This window comes from Pseudophryne corroboree, chromosome 11, assembly GCF_028390025.1.
Source record: "Pseudophryne corroboree isolate aPseCor3 chromosome 11, aPseCor3.hap2, whole genome shotgun sequence".
NCBI classification, from domain to species: domain Eukaryota; kingdom Metazoa; phylum Chordata; class Amphibia; order Anura; family Myobatrachidae; genus Pseudophryne; species Pseudophryne corroboree.
Genome location: NC_086454.1, coordinates 312,774,272 through 312,788,411, shown reverse-complemented (window position 1 = coordinate 312,788,411; position 14,140 = coordinate 312,774,272). Strand labels below are relative to the sequence as shown.

At 46.9% G+C, this 14,140-nt stretch overlaps 1 protein-coding gene across 1 annotated transcript in view; it reads right to left on the bottom strand.

The window, feature by feature from the left end:
* Nucleotides 1–14,140, bottom strand: part of CDH16 (cadherin 16) — a 297,936-nt gene that overhangs the window by 190,297 nt on the left and 93,499 nt on the right. The window contains exon 9 of the mRNA XM_063946223.1: nt 10,794–10,982. Within this exon, the coding sequence (XP_063802293.1) occupies nt 10,794–10,982 (189 nt within the window). The remainder of the gene's footprint in view (nt 1–10,793; nt 10,983–14,140) is intronic.

The window sequence follows — 14,140 nt, the reverse complement described above, 5'->3', positions numbered from 1 at the left end:
GCCCAGATGTACTCTAGTGGTTCCCAATCACCAATAAAGATTAATGCAAAACAATAAATTTTGAATACACCTTAGGCGCTACCACCATATAAGCATATACCACATAACAGTACTGTGAAAATGTCCCCCAAAAAGTTCTTTCAATAGTTGTTGAACTTCTCCAGGACTCTATTTCTTAAGCTTCTTCACGCTTCAGTTCCTCCTTGTGCGCAAGTGTTGACAATATGTAAGCAAGAAGGAGATATCGTATATAGTGTAGTAGTTTAAAAATTAACAATTTATTTTTATAAAACATATAAGTACATAATTATATCCAATTAAAAGTGACAGCTTTCACTTTAAAGTAAAAATTGGAATGGTCACCATTCTACGGTCTACCTGCAAGGAGAGAGGGGAACTTTCCAAGTCCAGTGGCCAGCAGATTGCGTGGAGGGAGTAAATTCCGGAACCTTCCATTTGTACTCTTTTCATTGCTCCTCATAGGCAAACGCAGGGGGGGTTTCCGGTTGCCTGGAAACCCCCCTCCTCTTGGCAAGTGGGTCAAATTATGACAATTGCAATGGTATATAATACAATTACTAGAGCTGCCGCCACATCATGCAGTTTAAGCTACTGCACATGTCCTGGGGTAGAAGCTTCTTCTGCTTCTGAGGCCTCAATCAGTGCACTGGACCAGAGAGTAGCTCGCAGGAAGTAGAGACAGGAGCCTTACCATGAGGTGGGAGAATGTGTGCTTAGAAAGTGCAGTACTGGTTCTATTATGTTTGTGTATTTATTTATTTCAGTATGTTTAACCTTTTCCTGACCATTTACATTATCTTATTTATATTAAATATGTTTGATACAGCCTATACTATAGACCATCTATAGTGTTAAATATTAAGTGTATTCCATGTTCCGCAGAGTGTGAGATAGTGGATTGCATTTGGAAACCCCTCTCTAGAAATCCTGCGTTTGCCACTGCTCCTTGCTGGGAGCTTGGCACGGTACGGTTCCAATTTTTACTTTAAAGTGAAAGCTGTCACTTTTAATTGGATATAATTATGTTCTTATATGTTTTATAAAAATAAATTGTTAATTTTTAAACTACTACACTATATACGATATCTCCTTCTTGCTTACATATTGTCAACACTTGCGCACAAGGAGGAACTGAAGCGTGAAGAAGCTTAAGAAATAGAGTCCTGGAGAAGTTCAACAACTATTGAAAGAACTTTTTGGGGGACATTTTCACAGTACTGTTATGTGGTATATGCTTATATGGTGGTAGCGCCTAAGGTGTATTAAAAATTTATTGTTTTACCTTAATTAGGCGCCACGATGACCGGAGGACCGCTCTGCCGGACTCCGGTGAATACTCACCCGTCTTCTGTCTTCTGGCTCTGTTAGGGGGTGGCGGCAGTGCTGTGGGAGTGAACCGCGAGCCATGGGTGAGCTGTGTTCAGTTCCTTCAGGAGCTAATGGTGTCCTGTCAGCGGAGACTAGAACCATTAAACTAAATGAGAAGCTGGTTCTAATCTCCCTCCCTAAGTCCCACGAAGCAGGAATGCTGTTGCCAGCAGCTTCCCTGTAAAATAAAAAACCTAACAAAATCTTTTCCAGCAAAGCTCTGTAGAGCTCCACCAGAGTGCGTCCAGTCTCCTGGGCAAATTTTCTAAACTGAGGTCTGGAGGAGGGGCATAGAGGGAGGAGCCAGTTCACACTAATTGAAAAGTCTTAAAGTGCCAAAGGCTCCTGCAGAACCGTCTATACCCCATGGTACTAAAATGGACCCCAGCATCCTCTAGGATGTAAGAGAAAATAATAATGGTGCTGGGAAAGAGTTGCAGGGTCAGGGGAGAAACTAGCGGCAGTGCTAGGGGGCACCAGACAAAATCTTGCTTAGGGCATCATATCGGTTAGGGCCGGCTCTGACACTACGCACCTCAGTGTGTGACCATGTTTCCACCAGCCACGCCATCTTACACCTGATGTAGGGACTGCATGACTGATATGAGGTGCAGTCTAATGGCCATGAAGGAAAAGGGGAAAGAGTCGTCTGCCTGCTCTGGCCCGGTGGGGAATTAGAGTGAAATAGAGAACATTACACAGGAGGTAGTTGGCATCCCAACGGTCAAGGTGACGGTGGTCAGAAGACCGGTGGTGGAATCGTGACAGTTAGCATCCCATGCGTAAGTATGCCGGGGAGGGTTAGGGCTAGGCTGTGGAGGAGAGTTGTTGGGAGCCTAGAATTAGGCACTAGGCAAAGGGTTAGGGTTAGGCTGTGGGTGGGGAAGCTTAAAGTTAGGCAGTAGGGAGAGGGTTAGTGTTAGGCTGCTAGACTAGAGGGTTAGGGTTAGGCTGCGGGTCGGTAGGGTGGGATGCAGTCAGGATCCCGCCTGTTGGGATCCCAGCAGTCAGACTACTGACACCGGAATCCCGACACTGTACGGAATGCCATCACCAACATCCCAAATAGGTAGACATCGTGGCGTCTGAATCCCGACAGCCGGAATGCCGAACAACCTGACACCGCGCCGCTGAAGAGGTAAGCTGCAGGGGGGTGTTTAGGTTTAGACTGCGGGGAGAGGGTTAGGGTTAGGCTGTGCCCGGGAGGGTGCGGGGAGGGGAGTTAGGCACCCTCCTCCGATGGTTAGGGTGCGGGGCGGGAGGGTTAGGTTTAGGCACTTACGGGGGAAGGTTAGCGTTAGGCACTAAGGGGGAGGTTAGGTAGTGGGTAGGGAGGGTTAGCGTTAGGCTGCGGGGCAGGTGGGTTAGGTTTAGGCAGCGTGGACGGGAAGTTAGGTTTAGGCACTTACGGGGGGGAAGGTTAGGGTTAGGCTCTAAGGGGGAGGTTAGGGTTAGGTAGTGGGTAGGGAGGGTTAGGGTTAGGCTGCGGGGCAGGAGGGTTAGGTTTTTTCAGCGTGGACGGGAAGTTAGGTTTAGGCACTTACGGGGGAAGGTTAGGGTTAGGCATTAAGGTGGAGGTTAGAGTTAGGTAGTGGGTAAGGAGGGTTAGGTTTTGGCAGCGTGGACGGGAGGTTAGGTTTTGGCACTTACGGGGGGGGGGGTTAGGGTTAGGCACTAAGGGGGAGGTTAGGGTTAGGCAGTGGATAGGGAGGGTTGGGGTGGTAGGGGAGAGGGTATAACACCCCTTACTCACCCCTGTCGGCTTCTTCGTAATCGGGATCCAGACGTTGGTATGTCAAACGTCGGGATCCCGGCCGCTGGCTTACCCTACTGAACCCGGCAGGGTTAGGCTGCGAGAAGGAGGGTTAGTGATAGGCTGCGGAAGAGGAGGTTTAGGGGGAGGGTAAGGAGAAGGGTTAGCAGACTTACTTAAATGTGTCAGCGACCGTCGGGATGCCGCGGTCGGTATTCTGACCCCCAGAATCCTGTCGGGATATCATACCCAACTCCATTGCACACGAGAGAGGTCTTGTTACCCTACTTATGGAACCACCCTCGTGTATTCCAACCCTTGACACGTTCCGATGTAGCGAGATAATCAATGTTATTCACTCCACCTGTCAGTAGTTGTAATGGGTGGTCTTCAGTATGCCGACTGACGGGATCCCGGCGCACAGTATACCGGTGCCGGGATCTCGACAGCCGGCATACCGACGCTTATTCTCCCTCGTGGGGGTCCACGACACCCCTGGAGGGAGAATAAAATAGCGTGGCGCACATAGCGCGCCACCGTGCCCATAGCGTGGCGAGCGCAGCGAGCCCGCAAGGGGCTCATTTGCGCTCGCCACACTGTCGGTAAGCCGGCGGTCGGGCTCCCGGTACCGGTATGCTGGTCGCCGGGAGCCCGACCGCCGGCATATCGTAGTGAACCCGTTGTAATATTATGGCTGAGCACAGTACAGTTAACCCTTTCAAATGCACAACCAACAACGAGTTCAAATAATGAAAGTATCTATGATTAAGTGCAGCTTAAGGGAGTGGGACTAGTGCCCCACATCATTCAGGCACAGTACGAAAAGCAGATACATGCACGTAACATATAAAGACTTGTTCAAAAAGCTTATCAGATTACTGAGGAAAAATCCGGAATCCGCGCCAGGCTCTAGACACCACACTTCTGGTGATTTATGTAATAATCACCATAAAACATGCTCGCAAGATTCACATAAAAATAAAATCAGCTTATCTGGTACAGGAGCATGATAGTATTAATAATCATTTTGCACCTGGCTGTGGGGTGTGTACAATGGGGATCCGGTCTGAAGATCGACACTGTCTAGGTCGACAATGTTTAGGTCGACAGTCACTAGGTCGACAGGGCTGGAAGGTCGACAGGGTTTCTACTTTCTAGGTCGACATGTTCTAGGTCGACAGGTCAAAAGGTCGACATGAGTTTTTCCAATTTTTTTTCTTTTTTTAGAACTTTTTCATACTTAACGATCCACATGGACTACGATTGGAACGGTAAACTGTGCCGAGCGAAGCGGTAGCGGAGTGAGGCACCTTGCCTGAAGCATGGCGAGCGAAGGGAGTCATGCGAGGGGACGCGGTGCACTAATTGGGGTTCCCGGTCACTCTACGAAGAAAACGACACCAAAAAACACACCAAAACCCCCCCTCATGTCGACCTTTTGACCTGTTGACCTAGCACATGTCGACCTGGAAACCCTGTCGACCTAGTGACTGTCGACCTATAGTGGTCGACCTAAACATTTTCAACCTAGACAGTGTCGATCTAATGATCTACACCCGTACAATGGACCTAATATGGGATTTGTACTCTCGGCCTGCACCTGGGCTCTGTGCATTTTATATGGGCACTGGCCAACTAACTTTGCTCATTTATTTCTGAAATAAAGAAAGAAGTCTGCACAGAACATCTACTTCCTTCAGTCACTTGTCTGCCCATGTGCAGTGCTTTCTAAACCTGGCTAATAACGGCCATCTCCGCCTCCCTGAAAGGATTCCTCATTAGTGAGCAGGTGGCCGTCTTCTTCAAACCTGCTATTCAATCATCGTATTGAATTAAAGGGCACCAGTTCACTGATAGTAAATAGAAGCCGCTAATGTCAGTTTTGTGGGCTGTAGGATACATGGGCGATTGGGCGTATGAGCACAAGACACTAGAGAGAGACAGTATGCTAATTCTCATGGGCTTGTGGTTAAACGTCAGACAAATTAATTTTATTTCTAGGACAATCGACACAACGTGTCTGGCTCTGTACCGAGCTTACGACTTAACATGTGCAAATGTCCCGACAAGAGCGAGATCTTACAGAGGTATCTTATTGGAAATAGTAAGTATCTGTCACTCCAGCTTGCTGAGAAGTGGCTACAAATTGATCACAGCAGGGGATAGGACCCAGCGTTAGATGGACATCATCAGTTGTGACGAAAGTCCCCACGAGACATCGATTGATTGACCTCGGGGCACTGAATCTCAGGATATGCTCAGAAAATGATTAATACGAAATAATCAAATCAAAACCCAAGTTCCGTTCCTGTAAAAGAGCTAGAACAAAGCGTTGTGCTGCTATAGTAGCAGCAGGAAAATCCCTTATTTGGTGTCACTGTAGTATGAATCCTGTACGTGTTCTGTACGGAACTGTCTATGGGCCCGATTCAGCACTGAAGGTAGAAAAGCTGAAATCGCTACATGGCAGCACTTCTGCGCATGCGCGCACGCCGCTTTGTGGCATACTTGCCTACCTGACCCTCTCCATGAGGGAGAAAATGCTCTGTTCCTGGACTTTCCTGGTAATGTATGATTGCCATCACCTGTGGTGAAACACCTTTCTTATCAATTACCTACCTCACCACAGGTGATGGCAATCATACATTACCAGGAAAGTCCAGGAACAGAGCATTTTCTCCCTCATGGAGAGGGTCAGGTAGGCAAGTATGCTTTGTGGACACGCAAGGGCTTACACTGCAATCACAGTCCAAGTCCCAGCGGGGGATGGGAATGGGGCGTTGATGCACCGCTCGGAGGGGCGTGGTCCGGCAATGGAGCTGTGTCCGGACCGCTTGTGGGGGGAAATTCCAAGTTGATCGCAGCAGGAAATCTTTTAGCAGTTGGGCAAAACCATGTGCACTGCAGGGGAGGCAGATATAACATGTGCAGAGAGAGTTAGATTTGGGTGGGGTGTGTTCAAACTGAAATCTAAATTGCAGTGTAAAAATAAAGCAGCCAGTATTTACCCTGCACAGAAAGAAAATAACCCACCCAAATCTAACTCTCTCTGCACGTGTTATATCTGCCTCCCCTGCAGTGCACATGGTTTTGCCCAACTGCTAACAAAATTCCTGCTGCGATCAACTTGGAATTACCCCGTGGTGTGGGCCGTGGCGACAGGGGGCTACCTTTATCATGCGAGTGCTGGCCCCCCGCCAATTCATTCTAAATTAGGCCCAATGTACTGTAGATGTGGGTGCTCATTTAACCTGTTTGCTTAATGTCAAATATGCAAATGTGTACAGGGCATGCACTCAAAAAAAGTCTATGCTTGCGTCCGTATACAGATCTGACATTTTTGCCTCCCTACGCTTAGGTAAGGGACCTTCACATGAATGAATGAATCATTAAGGTGTATACACACACAGGTAGGGGGGGGGGGGGGGGGGGGGGCAGATGTAACATGTGCAGAGAGAGTTAGATTTGGGTGGGTTATATTGTTTCTGTGCAGGGTAAACACTGGCTGCTTTATTTTTACACTGCAATTTAGATTTCAGTTTTAAACCACCCCGCCCAAATCTAACTCTCTCTGCACATGTTACATCTGCCCACCCTGCAGTGCACATGCTAACAAATTTGCTGCTACAATCAGGTCTGAATTAGGCCCACGGTGCAATAGTGTGTGCAATTTTGACTATGCGATTTCTTTTGAACTGCCCGCTGCCAATATTGACTTGTGTGCAATTTTGAAAACTGTGCATACTGTGAGGCTGGTCAAGGGGGGAGTGATGATGTAAATCGGTATCGCAAGCCAATATCGCAAGCTATAGGAAACACTTGTGATATTGGCTAACTAGACCTGCGACATAGGGGGTAATTCAGATCTGATTGTAGATGTGCTAAGTTTAGCACATCTACGATCAGTTACTCTGACAAGCGGTGGGGACGCCCAGCAGAGCGCTAGTCCGCCCTGCATTCTTTAGCACCCGCCGAGTATCTCCCTGACTGTGCCTCCTAGCTGCGCTAGCAGGCGGCTACTCGCTGCGTCCCGGGTCGCAGTGGCTGCGCATGTCGTCAAGCAGCCGCTGCGGCCCACCCCCTCAACGGTCCGGACATGTCTGCATTACCTGGACTGCGCCCCACCAACGGCATTCTAATGCCGTTGGCACGCCCCCTCCCGCCCCGCAACCGCCTCTGCCTGTCATTCAGGCAGAGGCGATCGCAGCCCCACATGGCTTCAGACTGCGATCGCTGCCGCTGCAGTGATCCAGTCTGAATGACCCCCATAGTCAGAATTGACTTGTCTGCACAGTCTATTATTTTTGCAATACCAACGCTGCGGGACCGCGCATCGTTATCTCAAGCTGTGTACACACGATGCAATATGCACTAACTTTCTTTGCAATTTTGACTATATAGGTGATATCACACCGTGTGTATGCACCTGTAGTTGAAAACATAAAAAACATTAGAATTTGATAGATAAAATTACATTGTACCAATACAGTAAAAAGTCTGGTCGCCGAAGTACAAACACGTTACAAATTAGCATCATGGAAACGTGCATATAAGAAAACTTGTGCAAACACAAGTACAGGAAAGGCGTGCTCACGCGATTGTGTCAGACCCTGACAGCATCTTTTCTGTAAAATAATATTACACAAAAGATGCTTACTTCCAGTTGGACAGACAACCTGACAAATGTTCCTCAATGTGTCTATATGAATGTACATGTATGAGAGCAGCACAATTACCTCCGGGTAAGCAATGTAAGAAGCTCTTGGCTTGAGGGGTTTCTCTGGGATCGCAAATGTGCCCCCAAGCACTACAAATTACAGCTTGTGACTGATCCTCAAGTCTGATTCTTTTCTACAGAAGCGGTAGAGCCTTGGGAAAAAACCATCTGGGCAGGGAGGAGGCCTTAGTAAAATCTTTAACCTATGTTCTAATACAGCTTTATGTAACTACCTAAGCTGTAGATGAGCCATAGCGCAGCCTATTTCAGTGGTTCCTTCAAGGCACCTCAACGTCCAGGTTTCAGGAATATTCCTGCTTGTGCACAGATGGTATAATCAAACTTACTGAGTTACTAATATAGTCACCTCTGCCTAAGCATGGATATCCTTAAAACCGGGACTGTTGGGGTGCCTTGAGGACTATGGGGGTCATTCAGAGTTGATTGTAGCTGTGCTAAATTTAGCACAGCTACGATCAGGCACTCAGACATGTGGGGGGACGCCCAGCACAGGGCTAGTCCGCCCCGTATGTCAGTGCCACCCCCCGCTCCCTGCAGAAGTGCAAAAGCATCGCCCAGCGGCATTTCAGGAGCACCTCCCGGCCAGCGCAGCTCCTGCGGCTGGCCGGGAGAACCTCTTCGCTGCCCGGGTCTCAGCGGCCCCCCAACAGTCCAGCCACGCCTGCGTTGGCCGGACCGGGCCCCCTAAACGTCGGCTTAATGCCGCCATCCAGCCCCCTCCCGCCCAGCGACCGCCTCTGCCTGTCAATCAGGCAAGGGCGATCGCTAGGCAACAACGGTCTTTAGCCGTCTGGCATGCGCCGGCACACTGCAGTACCGGCGCATGCGCAGTACTGACCCGATGGCACCACTGCGATAAACTGCAGCATGCGATCGGGTCAGAATGACCCCCTATGTTTGGGAACCAGATAATATTAAGATGGTCAGTAAACATTATTATCTTATGTGTTGCCTGTTCGTTGACGGAGGCTGGAGGATTCCGAGTAGGATACCCACTAGGAATTCAAATGGATCCATTATTTACAGTATATACTACAATAAGTCCATATATGTTTTTCTTACATAGGCCCTCATTCCGAGTTGTTCGCTCGCAAGCTGCTTTTAGCAGCTTTGCACACGCTAAGCCGCCGCCTACTGGGAGTGAATCTTAGCTTATCAAAATTGCGAACGAAAGATTAGCAGAATTGCGAATAGACACTTCTTAGCAGTCTCTGAGTAGCTCCAGACTTACTCGGCATCTGCGATCAGTTCAGTCAGTTTCGTTCCTGGTTTGACGTCACAAACACACCCAGCGTTCGCCCAGACACTCCCCCGTTTCTCCAGCCACTCCCGCGTTTTTCCCAGAAACTGTAGCGTTTTTTCGCACACACCCATAAAACGGCCAGTTTCCGCCCAGAAACACCCACTTCCTGTCAATCACACTCCGATCACCAGAACGAAGAAAAAACCTCGTAATGCCGTGAGTAAAATACCTAACTGCATAGCAAATTTACTTGGCGCAGTCGCACTGCGGACATTGCGCATGCGCATTAGCGACTAATCGCTCCGTTGCGAGAAAAAAATAACGAGCGAACAACTCGGAATGACCCCCATACTGTATTAAACTCCACTGTAAATTCACATCAGACTGAGCACTTCTGACGATCACTATCACGTTCACTACAGGTGGGAAACCCTCTAAGCCAGTGGTTTCCAAACTTTTTTGAATCACGGCACCCTAGAATATCAGATTTTTTTTCACGGCACCCCTAGGCCAAAAATTTCTCATTGAAAAATTTAGAAAGAAATATTACAGTATGTAGATCGCGTTTATATGTCATCCTTAGGGTCAGTTGTGTGGTGAGGGACAAGATTTGATTTGGTTTGGACACATATTTTATGACTGGCAGCCACCAGCACTGGTTTTGCCTATTATATTGACCATGAATAATTTGAATTGGTCCTGGACCACCAACCCAGGGCACCCCTGCAAGTGTCCCGAGGCACCCCAGAGAGCCACGGCACACAGTTTGGGAACCTCTGCTCTAAGTAAAATTGTTTAAGTGGTGATACACTTTATATTTTATTTATTTGGTCTCGCTCTGAGGGATTCCTACAATGTACAATCTACCTGTGGAACGGCTCTGGGAACCTTTATCTTCCCTCTTGGCAGATAAAAGAACTGAGCTAAGAGAAAGTGCAAATACATCATAAATTAATTAAACGTCTGTAATTCCCAATATAGAACTTGTAAAATTAATATTTTCGATCCTAAGCTTTGCACAAATTCTTAGAAGGCTTCACTATGGCCCTCATTCCGAGTTGTTCGCTCGTAATTTTTTTTTGCTACGGAGCGATTAGTCGCAAACTGCGCATGCGCAATGTTCGCAGTGCGCCTGCGCCAAGTAAATTAGCACAAAAGTTTGGTATTTTACTCACGGCCTAACGAGGTTTTTTCATCGTTCTACTGATCGTAGTGTGATTGACAGGAAGTGGGTGTTTCTGGGCGGAAACTGGCCGTTTTATGGGAGTGTGCGAAAAAACACAGGCGTGTCAGGGAAAAACGCGGGAGTGTCTGAAGAAACGGGGGAGTGTCTGGGCGAACGCTGGGTGTGTTTGTGACGTCAAACCAGGAACGAAACTGACTGAACTGATCGCAGTGTAGGAGTAAGTCTCGAGCTACTCAGAAACTGCTAAGAATTTTCTATTCGCAATTCTGCTAATCTTTCGTTTGCAATTCTGCAAAGCAAAGATACACTCCCAGTAGGCGGCGGCTTAGCCTGTGCAATGCTGCTAAAAGCAGCTAGCGAGCGAACAACTCGGAATGAGGGCCTATGGTTTCAGAAGGTACGAATGCTTCCTACAACTACTGGTTCCTAATTTAGGTTGAAAACCACAATTATAAGAAGAGAGGTCGCCATGTCTGGATATTACCTTTTGGAGGGAGATGGTCACAGAGTTTTGTTCCTGATCCATTTTAATGGAAAAAGTTTGATCTTCATTCCCAGACAGGACAGAAAACTGTATAAGTTTATTCTCCATCTCTTGATCCTCGTCAGTTGCTGTCAGAGTTGCGATTACGGCGCCGGTCACTGTGTCTTCTGCTACAGCAAATACTGGAAACTACAAACAGAGAGACACGGGGGTTGATTAACATGTGGCTCAGACTAAGTGACGGTTCTGCTCTAGAATAAATGTAAGTTGAGGTCCTGGAAGGTCACACTACAAGTACTTGTTTATATATTGTTCTTCTAAAAAAAATCCTAAAAACTAAAGTACAGCTAAACCCTGAAAGCTGAATTAGGGCCTGGTTCACAGTTGTACGCTATTTAGGTGTTCACGCCGTTGAGCGATTATTGGTGGTCTGCAAATGCATCACTGCTGCAATACACATGTGCGACGACTGAATTGTGATTATGGTTGCCGTGAGGAACCACTCGCAAGTGATTGACGATTTGTTGGCGGTAACAGGGAGTGGTGGGAAAAATTTAAGCGTTTCGGGACCATTTTTGGCATGTGTATCAGCCGACGGCGATCCCGTATGCAGAAAATACATCTCCGGCGTTCAATAGCAGCAGGCCATTCTGAGTGACCGTAGACTGTGTCTGTTTCCCAGACCTGCTTCAATGCTGCAAATGTGTACTCAGTCGCAGGCAGCTGCGAGGGTTCTGTCGGCGTCTCCATACAAATCCCGACGGTTGTTACATAGGCACATTTTTGCACATCCCCTGAGTCAAAAATCACATCTGTGGTGGCATCAGTGTACATCTGTGAATCAGACACATAGGGACAGATGTATTAACTTGGAGAAGGCATAAGGAAGTGATAAACCAATGATAAGTGCTAGGTGATAAATGCACCAGCAAATCAGCTCCAATATGTAAATGAACAGTTAGGAACTGATTGGCTGGTGCGTTTATCACATTGCACTTGTCACTTCTTTATCACTTCCTTATGCCTTCTCCAGGTTAATACATCTACCCCTTAGTCGTGTATAAATAATAGCAGTAACAGACTTTCCACCGAACAGCAAAGGTGATAAACATGTAATGTTACTATTTCCTTTTTTCAAGCCTACTGTGACCTTTTTGGTAATGCACCAGTGTCAATCCATTTGTACAGTCTTATATAAAGCGTTGCAAACCACACACTCAGACCTACAGTACATGTGTTGCAGTGGTCATTCCTAATAATATCACAGAATATCCCTAGTATAGATATTTCTGCAACTATTCAGTAGACCATATCATGAGTATAGGAAAATGTTACCATAACACAATGCAACATTTTAAATGTGTGTACCCCTGCTAGCTAGCGGAGGTGAAGTGATTGTAACTGTAATCCTATATTAGGTGCTCAACGTGGCTTTTTTGGGCTTCAACCACCTCTCACTAGATGAAGGATTATTACCATGCTTATATCAGCTGTGACACATTACTTACATAAATATTGTAGAACCACACAAGCATCGGCTAAAAAGATCAGGTTTAATGCTTTATTTTGTAACGATCTTCATCTACTTGTCATCAATACCATTCATATTGGGAGCAACTTGCATCATGAAATTGTGAACTCACGCATGAGGTTAAAAGAAGTGGGACAGTGATCTCCAAATGTAATGGTCTCAAAGATAATACATTCATTCTGTTCTATATTTACTGTAATCCAAACAGTTGTCTGCCTGAAATGTGACGTTTCAAACAGCCAAGCAAAAATTCACATGAGTTTAAGAACACAAAGACAGAGCATCATTACATGGAGCTTAATATGATAAAAAATGTCAAAAACAATCGCAAAAGTTTAACAAAATGACACAGGGGGTCATTCAGGTACGGTTGTACCTGCGACCATCAGTACAAAATACCGATTTTAGGTACTTTGTGCAAGCGCTGGACCTCTTCTGCGTGTGCGCAAACGGGTCCTGCGGCAAAGGATGCAGTCCGGGATCAGACTGTTTTTGACTGAAAGCCTGATGCCGTCTTAGGGGGTGGGAAGGGGGCAGCGACAGGTTGTGTTTGTGAAAACTGAGGCGTATTTTGCCACTGGTTTGGGCGTGGGAAGAAGTCAGTCAGGTATCTCCGTGGTAGAACTGAGATTTTCTCGCCTCTGCGATGGGCGGCTTGCGTGGCACCATAAGTGCCGTGAGCCACCCGATGGTGACTGAGTGATCTGATTAGGTCGGATCACTAGGCGTCAGGAGACATCTGCTTGTAATAGATCTCTGCTTGTGATCGACGCCTCCTGCTACATCACCATACAGAGCTGTCACTGCTGCTTCCAAGGATTGGACCCTTTGTGGCACCATATAAATAAAGAATAATAACCACACACCCCTCAGTGACCAAGCTCCCTCTTTGCAACGGGATGTAGCCACCTCCGCTCCTGTAGCCCCTATCCCCCCGGCACTCTGCTGATGTAGCCCTGAATACTGCTAAGGGGTGACCTTTCAATTCTGTATCAGCCCAATTGTGTGCACTTATTAGCAGCAATTATGGATAGTAATTATGGGTTTGCCATAGTGTCCGCTAATACTACCAAATGTGAAATTATCAAAAAAGAAAATCTGAACTAATGTATCAATTAAATTGACAATTACAGAGGAAATTTGGAGTCAATGGAGAAAGATGTCCCGCAATACAGATGGAGAAAGATGTCCCGCAGTGTATACAGAATCTTTTCCTCTCCCCATTGGGGCTGCACAATAAATTCTAAGCAATATCTTCAAAAACTTTCTTTCCTCCTGTGTTTATGAAGGACATGTGACTTATGGATCCATAGCCTCCTATCAAATCAGGATTAATGGCATAAGGGAAATGTGATACAGAAGCTGCTATAATCTTCTAGCCGGTATATGGGACGCGGGTGTGAATTGGGATTTGTCACAGACACTCACTAGATAAGTATTTACAAGATGATTATAAGTGCGCAGATAGAGAATAAGGCGGAGGAGGTTTTCACACAATACATCCACCCTGGCAGAAATCAATAAAAGCAATTGCCTCTGTAGAGCGCTGCCTCTCCTGCCTAATGCGTGTTCCTGTAACACTCTGCTCCCTCACTCAAGTACCAGCCACCTGGCCCTCACATGTGGACGCCTTATATACGGGACTTGCCAGGCTGGAATATTGAGTTAATTTGTGGGTCTGAATACTGCTCTTACTATGCTGCGGTATCATCTACTGCAACATTGTTCTTTGTCACAAGCTCTCACTGCCTGTGTACACAAAGGACCCGACGCTGAGTCACTGTAGGTGTATATGTGACTGCAGTGCGTGATGCTC